General features: G+C 36.9%; 1 protein-coding gene across 2 annotated transcripts; it reads right to left on the reverse strand.

The window, feature by feature from the left end:
• Positions 1 to 202: 202 nt before the first annotated feature.
• LOC149828403 (coiled-coil protein) lies at positions 203 to 8,673 on the reverse strand. Of its 2 annotated transcripts, XR_016434027.1 has the most exons (6): positions 8,455 to 8,673; positions 8,291 to 8,358; positions 6,975 to 7,228; positions 943 to 1,069; positions 579 to 835; positions 203 to 393 (listed from the first exon to the last, which is right to left on the reverse strand). XR_016434027.1 is itself a non-coding variant. In XM_090016836.1 (5 exons), the coding sequence occupies exons 1-5, from the start codon at positions 8,609 to 8,611 to the stop codon at positions 689 to 691; spliced, it is 753 nt and encodes a 250-aa protein (XP_089872962.1). In that variant the 5' UTR covers positions 8,612 to 8,673; the 3' UTR covers positions 203 to 688. The 2 variants fall into 2 exon arrangements, 1 of the variants encoding a protein (XP_089872962.1); XM_090016836.1 differs by having other exon boundaries at positions 203 to 835.
• Positions 8,674 to 9,495: the final 822 nt, after the last annotated feature.

Below are 9,495 nucleotides of genomic sequence, written 5' to 3' on the forward strand. Positions count from 1 at the left end.
ATAGGGTATGGATACTGAAGATTTTTTAGAAAGATGACTAGCAAATGGTACCTTCTGGTCTGAATCACCTTTCAAGTTCTCATCACTCCAGGTGACTCATTTTCTTGGGCATGCAAAAAAACCCTCCAGCCACTCGAACCTCTTTTCAACGCTTAGGAAAGCCAACTGAAACCTTAATTAATCCCTTAAACATGAGCGCAAGTGTGAAACCTCTGAAAAAGCAGGGTTATATATTTACCATTTTTATGTTGTTTGCCATAAAGACAAAATATGCAATCTTAACAGTCTCCATCCCCTTGCTTCGCCTAGGAAGGGGATTAAATGTTCTAGTGAAATAACTGCATAACAAGTATGCGTATAGTCCTTGTTCATGACAATATAAACCTCGCAAAGCTGTAGCAGGTGCAGTAACAAATTAGTAACAAACTAGAAGTAGCTAGCTTCTGTCTTATGTTGAGCAAAAACAAAGAGAAGGCTGGTCAAGCACTGGGACTTTACACGGTGGTGTCAGAACAGAAAATCTTTCAGTCCAATTTTAAATCTGAATTAGCAAAACCTCAAAATTATCCAGAAAATACCTCATCTGTCCTGTTACACCTGTTCATTTTGGCATGCCTAACTTCCTGGCATGAGTCAGCATCAACCAGGCATTCAGCAGAATTGTATAGAACCAATCCTGAAAGTTTGTTTATTCAAGAACTCCGGAAGGAACAGCTGCAGATATGGGTGGAAGATGGCTTCCAGGTCGTGACGTCCATTTTCTATGGTTCCTGAAGGCCTCTATTGCTTGCAAACGAAGTCTTTCATGTGAAGCACTTTGATGTGTCTTTGATACCTTCGGATAACCATGAAACATCCTTGAGACTAATAATTACAAGCTAACATAAAACAACAGGTGTCCCCGGTTCTTGACCAGAGATGCAAGACTTCAAAGTTGAATACCTTCGGAAGTGTAAGCTTTGGAGGAGCTTCGACAACTTCACCAAACCTGATTTTCTCTCGTCCAGGAAATTCCAAGGCATGATCATTTTTATTTTTCTTGTGTTTCTTTTTTCTTTCTTCCAAAAACCTGCAAACAAAAAAGAACCACCATAGGGAACTAGTTTCAACATAACCTTTTTCTAGAACAAAGAAGACACTAATAAAGATTAGTCACATTCCAAGGAAACAATGATCAGTTCAAGCTGGTTTGATCAAAATCTCCCATCATTTAGGTGATTCAAGCAGCACCATACATTGTCCAAAATGTTTCAATTTAGCATTTCTCGAGTTTTTAATTATATTATTGGTAAGCAACACAACCATGTACAGCAACTCACACTAAGGCCTCATTGTTTCATTGCCATGTAAATGAAAGACTTTACATGGGAATGGGTACCGATTTCTAAAAGAATCCCGCTAGTTCAGCCTTCTCATGAGGTATGAAATAATTTACACATGAAAAGTGGCAGATAGTGGGAAAAACTAGGGCCCACTTGTACCAGCATGGACTTTCCTACCATGATGATTTGCCAGCTCAACACTTTCTCATGCAAGTTGCATAAAACAAACGAGGACTAACTGATTTATGATGTCATACAACCTATGTTACATGGGCACCGAAACAGGTATTGGTGTTGGACATTTGAAAATATATATATATATAGAGAGAGAGAGAGAGAGGTAATTAAGTACAGAACAAAAGAACTGCTTCAAAAAAAGTGAAAAACTCAGATTCCTCTCTCCTGTTCACACGATTTAATATGCATCAAAATTGTTAAAGGGCAGGAGAGTTGCTTTTAAATTGATCTTAGTGGGGGATGATTGCAGTAATAGTGAAAGGAGGAAAGTCCTTGCGCCAAATACCTTGACCACATTGCCCTCAAGTAGCAACACAGAGAGAGAGAGAGAGATCCGCAAGCGGAGCCAACCCTTTTTGTGGAAGAAAAAAAGGGGGGAGGGTTTCTGCAGGCTGAGCTCTTTCATAAACTGCATAAAAAAGAGTTGGTGACCTACTGACACTCCTTTGGGTTGGGGTCCAACAAGAGAGAGAGAGAGAGGAAGAAGAAGTATATACATACATAGTTTCTGTGAAGTCCTGACAATGGGCAAGGTTCATAACTACAATTGATTATTTGACATTTACCTTAAATAAGGTAAACAAAGACATGCAAAAGTGTGTCCATTTCTTTGGGACACTTCTATGAATAGGAGTATTGGTGTTGATGTTAGTGTCCAGAAGTCTTGGACACCGATACATTGGCCCTCCGCTCTTGGAAGATATGACTCAGTAGCTACTCAAGAAAATTAAAATATACAGCATAACAAACACTCGAGTAGTTTAGTCTATTTAGTGTTGATCCTACGTCATACCCAGCTAGGCCTTGGTAATCAAGTAGAACATAAAATACTTGATCACTTTACTTTACTACACTTTTATTTATGATCATGTGATTATGTAGATTCATGCACATTAAAATATGTCTTAATTTTACTTTGAATAAAGTTATAGATGCGTGAAATTGTTACATCATAATTCTGTATGTTTTTCCTGAATCTTGAATGCATGAATATCATGTGAAGTCGTTTATTCTGCCTATTAGATGGTTGATGCAGTTCTTTAGTTATTGATGCATATTATGCAAGCTTTATGTATTGTATCGAGCATTAGCTGTGTGAATTTTACTGAGACTTTTCAAAGTCTCATGCTTTCAAAATAAAATATTTTTTAAAAAATAGGTGATCTGTAGAGAAAGTGCAGGATGCTAGAGGAGGTTGTGAGGACTGATGTTTTCGAGATTCCAAGGTCTATTTGTTTCTTTTTATATTCAATAATAATTGACTAATAATTGACTATGTAACATAGAATACAACAATCTTTATGTGATGCATAATGCAAGATATATACAGACATAGTATGACTCAGACAGTAAGGAGGAGGAGAAAAGTCCACCGACACTAAACAGGGCAAAGAAATCGAACGTCATAAGTGTGTTCAAGTCTAATTTATCAAATAATGGACAATCAGTTCATTAGTCTTAGATTCAGGAGGGTGGAACATTGCAGTTCTCATATGAAATCAAAGAATCTAGTTGCCTAACACTAAGGCCAGTAGTTACATTATATATATATATATATATATATATATATAATACCCACTATGGGTAAAACTGTTTTTTCCTCTTCTCACGCATATTCCTTTTGAATATGTTTTTTTCTTTTTGTATTTATTTATTTTTGTTTTTGTTTTTTATTTTCTTTATTTTTTGGCTTTTAGCCATGAAGGGGGCCACCTCATATAGACGTTGGGCCCCTCCAACGGTCAATAATATGACCATTGGAGGGGCTCCAACGTACATACGAGGGAGCCCCTCCAAGGGTCCTCATGTATTATAAATAGGGGATTTCCCCCTTTGTAAGTTTAAGCTTTTTGTAAAGCTCTCGCTCTTATTTAATAAAAGTTCTCATTATTTTTTATGCTTTTGCGCATTTGTATCCGTTTATGAGTGTTCATCTTGTGCCTTTGTGCACGCATTTTATATTAAGAATATAGTGTCTTTGTGCACATAGTCTCTTCGAAGACTTCTTCACATAGTATCAAAGCTTGGTCTCTAGAAGAATAGCTTGTGTATTGCGTCATCACGAAGGTCGCCTCGAAAATTATGCCCATACTTCATTCTTGCATTTTGGCATGAAAAACAATCTACTTCTAGTGAGACACACTACATCAAGTAAGCTTAAAGAAGATCTGTTGCAGTAAGTGTTCTATTTTTTTGAAAACTCTTGTCTCTCATTAAAGCTCCTCCATGGCGGAAAAAAACTCTCAGTTTTCCTTTGGTTTAAAACTCTATGTGTCAAACTATCATGTTTGGGCCGGCAATATGGAGGCTCACATCAAGGGTAAGGAACTTTGGAGTTACAACCAAGGTACGATTTTGGAACCCGATCCAAAAATCACTATAGTTGAAAAAGGAAAAATAAAAGTTCTTGATGGAGAAGAGAGAGCAAAAGCATTTGAAGAATACAACAAAAACCATAAAGAATGAGAGATGAAAAATTACAAAATTCTCTCATGGATCTTTTCTTCGGTTGAGACTAGAATCAATGCAAATATTTTGAAATTTAAAAAGGCGTCTCAAGTTTGAGAATATCTTGAGAGAATGTATGCCTCGAAACATTTATCCTACAAGTATTATCTCCACAAAAGGGCTTTGACCCTTCAACAATGCAAATTAAATATTAGAGAATATTTCGCTGAATTGTCATCTATTTGGGATGAGCTTGCTATGCTCGAACCAAAATGAAATGGAGAAGCCATTGAGCTTCAGCACAAACAATTGGAAGAATATCAGTTTTTTAATTTTTTGAATGAGCTTAGACCTGAATTCGAGCAAATAAGATCTTCTCTTCTATCTTCTTTCACTTCTCCACCTCTTGAAGATGTTCTTACTAAGCTAAGTAGAGAAGAAACTCGATTAGGAATGAGTAAAACCAATCCAAGTGTTCTTGCTATGCCTCCAAACAAAGATGAGAATGAATGAACTTATGTCGTTTCTAGACCGGGGAATAAATTGAAAACATATAAACCCCGTCATTTTAATAAATTCCAAAATCAAAATCAAGGAGCGAGAGAAGATGGTGGTCAAAATAGAAGGTACTAAGGAAGAGATTATGGTAAAATCATTTGTCATTTTTGCAAAGAACCGGAACACATTAAACCAATTTATCCAAAATGGAAGAAGAAGATGGCCATGTCTACAACATTTCAACCACACAAGGAGGAGGGTTTATCTACTTCCAACAATGGAGCTCTATCACTAAGTCAAATCATGAAAGCTCTTCAACCTCTTCTTAAGGGATCCATTTTCGGGGCCGCCATGTCAACCTTCTCTCCTCCCGGTAAGACTTCTTGGCTTTTAGATTCGGGTGCCTCCTTTCATATGATACCAAATATTTTTGCTCTTTCCGAATACAAAAAAACCATATCTCCTTTTGTCTCAACTGCGGATGGTGCTTTTCTTGAAATCAAAGGGATTGAAAATTTTGAAAATCGAGGTTTTTTTATTCCCAAAATTAGATTTATACCTAAACTAAATTTAAATTTGCTTTCGGTCTCTCAACTATCAGACCATGGGTGTGATATCAAGTTCTCATCAAATAAATGTTGGATACAAGATCGTCGGTCCGAGAAGTTGATTGGGGGAAGGCTCTAGAAAATGAGATCTATACTAGATGAAATTTCTTCAAATTTCAAAACATTCTTTTTGTAACATTGCCCAACATAAAGATATAAATGTTTGGCATAAACGTCTTAGGCATCCTAATATTGCCAAGCTTTTTTATTTGTATTTTGTTAAAAATCTTTGTAAAAAAGATTTCAATTGTAATAATTGTATTCTTGGAAAAATGAGAAGCTTGCCTTTTGAACAAAGATCTATATTTACAACCAAACCATTTGAACTTGTGCACCCGGATGTATGGGGACTAGCACCCGTTATATCTAAAAGAGGTTCTTTTATTATGTCATTTTTATTGATGATTATTCTAGATATTGTTGGATATATTTTCTTAAACATAAACATGAGGTATTTACGTCTTTTAAAACCTATCACATGATGATCAAAAATCAATTTAATGGCAAGTTAAAAGATTCTTAGGATTGATTCCGGAGTAGAATATCTCTCAAATGAGTTTAAAAACTACCTTGAGATTAATGAAATTATCCATCAAAAATCATGTCCCAAAACACCTCAACAAAATGGCTTAGCCGAAAGAAAACATAGACACATAGTTGAAACCACTAGAACCTTGCTTATTTCTCAAAAACTTCCTAAAAGATTTGGGGCTGAGGCGGCTCTTGCATCCGTTTATCTTATAAATCGTCTTCCTTCAAAAAATTTAAATAAAATATCACCTTTTGAAATTATGTATCAAAAGAAACCCGATTATAATAGACTAAGAGTTTTTGGATGCAAATGTTTTGTTCTTAGTAACAAAAATGACAAACTTTCACCAAAAGCTATTCCTTTTGCATTTCTTGGATATTCGAAAATACAAAAAGGATCTAGGTGTTATGATATTAAAAATGATAAATTATATTCCATTTGAAAAATTATCTTTTTCTCTTCTCACGCATATTCCATTTGAATATGTTTTTTTCTTTTTGTATTTCTTTATTTTTCTTTTTGTTTTTTATTTTCTTTATTTTTTGGCTTTTAGCCATGGAGGGGCCCACCTCATATAGACGTTGGGGCCCTCCAACAGTCAATAATATGACCGTTGGAGGGGCTCCAACGTCCATATGAGGGAGCCCCTCCAAGGGTCCTCATGTATTATAAATAGGTGATTTCCCCATTTGTAAGTTTAAGCTTTTTGTAAAGCTCTCACTCTTATTCAATAAAAGTTTTCATTATTTTGTATGCCTTTGCGCATTTGTATCCGTTTGTGAGTGTTCATCTTGTGCCTTTGTGCATGCATTTCATATTAAGAATATAGTGCCTTTGTGCACATAATATCTTTGAAGACTTCTTCACATATACCATCTTGCAAAATTGCTATCATAAAAGCTGCAATCGCAGTTAATGGTTGCTCTGTCATTGCATTATAAGCTACTGATGACAACTGACGCCTAGGTGATGACTGATAGATCATCTTATAAAGTCAACCATGAAACACATCCCCAATGAGGGACCCCAAGTACACTAGTGAAGACAGCTGCCAGGGAACCCATTAAATATGATAAAAAGATCACGATATTTAATCCATGAATCATACAAATGGTTAGCATTCAATTAGGTGCACTAAATACAAGATACTTTTCTATTATTAGTTTAAGAATTTGTATGTGCGCCATTATGGATCAAGCACAGCAGATTCCTCACAAATCATTTACAAGAAGTAACTGATTATGCAGGCATCCAAAAGTACACAGATTATCTGAGTAACAGAAAGTAATATCAAGCGCATATGTATAAATAAATAGGAAGGGACTTTACATCTTTCTACGTGCTCGCTTGTTCAGGCCAGCAGAAGCCAAATCATGGTCTTGATTTGAGAACCGAAGGTCATCAACTATTTTCCTTTTCCTTTTCCTTTTTGCCTTCTTCTCATTAGGTCCATTGTCTCCCTTGATATCAACCTCTCCATCTACACAAGTAGGCGTGGCTGCAACTCTCTTTCTACTGTTTTTTGTTTGATCAACTGCAACAGAGTCATGCATGCCATCACTTTTCAATTTGTTCTTTGTTTCCTGCACATTAAAGCCAAACTCTTCAACAGTTAGAACCATACAGCATTCGGATGATCCAGCTAATATATCCAGCAAGGATGATCCCTGTTAATGCAATACATCCATAAAAGGCCAACATAACCATAGAAAGATCATGGACAGTAAAACAAAAATGAAAAATCGCAAATCTACAGCTATACTAAGAAGAAACTTTCATTTTAATAAGCAAAGGTAAACGGAAATTCAATCATAGACCCGACCAAGGAGAGGTTGGTGATGCTCAAATTAAAACATTTGTTTTAATAAGCAAAGGCAAACGAAGATCCAATCACAGACCCAGCGAAGGAGAGGTTCCTGGTGCTCAAATTAGTTTATGAAGCTACAAATTCAAAAAGGAATAAAGTCCAGAGATTTAGCAATACATAGTACAGGATACAGTTCTAGTTGAGCACAAATCCAGTTTTCAAGTATGTGACTGTGAGGAGAAGGTTACCACAATCCTGGTCCAGTGTTTTGCACTTGTTCATGTAACTAAGAAGCACTGCACTAATGCATTGACCAATATGAGAAACAAAATTCATTGGACACGTCTAATCAGATTTTATCAAACGATGTACACATGAAACACAACCGAAGTTGCACACTCACAAATCTTTACACACTGCATAGTGATCACTTTTCCAGCAGAAAGAAAACGAGAACGCCCTTCTAAGTAACAAATAAGTGCAATGAACAATTATGCGCAATTCATCAAGAATTAACACTCCCCATCATAACCCCATCGTCTACAAACATGAAAAATAAAGGAGAGAAGGAACAACTGCCAAGAAATCAAGTGAGTGTGCACAAAAGAATGCACACACTTCCATGAGAAACACTTGTTCAACGAACTGAACATCTAAACGAATATGTAAAACTGTTGAAGAACTTAAAGATTGAAGACTACCCAACAACGCACAAAACCAATCAGGACAAACCATTCAGCACAAAGAATCTCGCTAAAAATCAACGAGGCAAATAAAAAAAATCCATAAAATCCAAAGCTAAAACAAGAGCTCGCTTAATTCAGAAAAGCACACCCACTTTCCCATCCGAAACTTCCTTCTTCTTGACGTGACTGGATTTGGGATCGTCAGGCTTTCTAGACCCACCTGAAAAGATACACAGAGGATATGATTCTATGAAACTGGAGAATTGGGGAATGAGGGAGAAAGCGGGAAGAGGGGAAGGGAGAGGGAGGGAGAGACCTTCGGGAGTATGGTTTCGCCTCAACTGCATAATCTTCCGAAGCTTAGAAGGCAAGGCGTCGATCTGGGAGGCGTTCGGGGGCGGGGGAAGACGGGTGTCTCCGCCATGGGCGGCTCTGTAGTTCTTCTCTCTCCGCTTTCTCCCTTTCCCTCCCATTCCGTCTCTTCCTGACTCTTCCCAAACGCAGGCGGCGCAGCTACCGACCCCAACGCTCTCGAAGTTTTATGCCGACATGGACAGACCGTAATTACCGCTGGCTTATCCCCCAGCGCGGTTAGGTCTCTGGGTCTGGGGTGGTTTCTCCGAGCAAAAAAAAAGGTCAAAGAGGAGTTGCGTCGTAATTTTGCAAAATTGAAGCCGGTTCTGGATGAGTGTTTTAATCTGTAGCATTACCGAGTACGGATACCAATGGATCGAATCTTATCCGATATCTGATCGAATCCGGTTCTGTTTAGCCCGATTTAGTAATCCAAAACCATATTTGATTATAGGATATGGTTTTCGTTTTTTGCCACCGGGTCTGACACATATCCAGGTTTGAAGGATATCTGAATCCGTTCGTATGTACAATAACGGATTTGGCATGAGAATTTCATTAATCGAATCCAAATCCTAATCCCAGTTTGAATCTGAACCCCAGTCTGTTCAACCAACATCTGATTATCCATGGTATTTGACCACATCTACCCAAATCCCAACTGTTCATATCCCTATCAGGGAGGATAAATTAACATTTTGCTTTTTTGAGAGAATATCAGCATATATATAAATTTAGATATAATGCACACAAGTAAACACAAATTTCATTCTTCGAAAAAATCTATACAAGGTGAAAACTCTTAATATTAAAAAATTTTGATTTAAAAAATAACTTAAAAATTCATTTAAAAAACTTGAAATATATATATTGATAGGAGAGAGGAGTGAAAACATGTCAAACCTACCCACTAGTGGTGCAGGTGCAATTCAGGCTAATTTCGGTGGAATTCGGATGAGACAAGTACTTTTTAGCATATTACACATCAAGATCTTTCTAACGG

The sequence above is a fragment of the Nuphar pumila genome, chromosome 9 (assembly GCF_984573655.1).
Source record: "Nuphar pumila chromosome 9, dmNupPumi1.hap1.1, whole genome shotgun sequence".
NCBI lineage: Eukaryota > Viridiplantae > Streptophyta > Magnoliopsida > Nymphaeales > Nymphaeaceae > Nuphar > Nuphar pumila.

Bases quoted from the DNA above. Each gene is read 5' to 3' on its own strand.
- LOC149828403 (XM_090016836.1), bottom strand. From the start codon at position 8,611: ATGGGAGGGAAAGGGAGAAAGCGGAGAGAGAAGAACTACAGAGCCGCC. The intron at 8,359-8,454 runs GTCTCTCCCTCC...GTATCTTTTCAG, and splicing joins GCGAAACCATACTCCCGAAG to GTGGGTCTAGAAAGCCTGAC. The intron at 836-942 runs GTATTCAACTTT...GGTTATCCGAAG, and splicing joins CAAAGCTTACACTTCCGAAG to GTATCAAAGACACATCAAAG.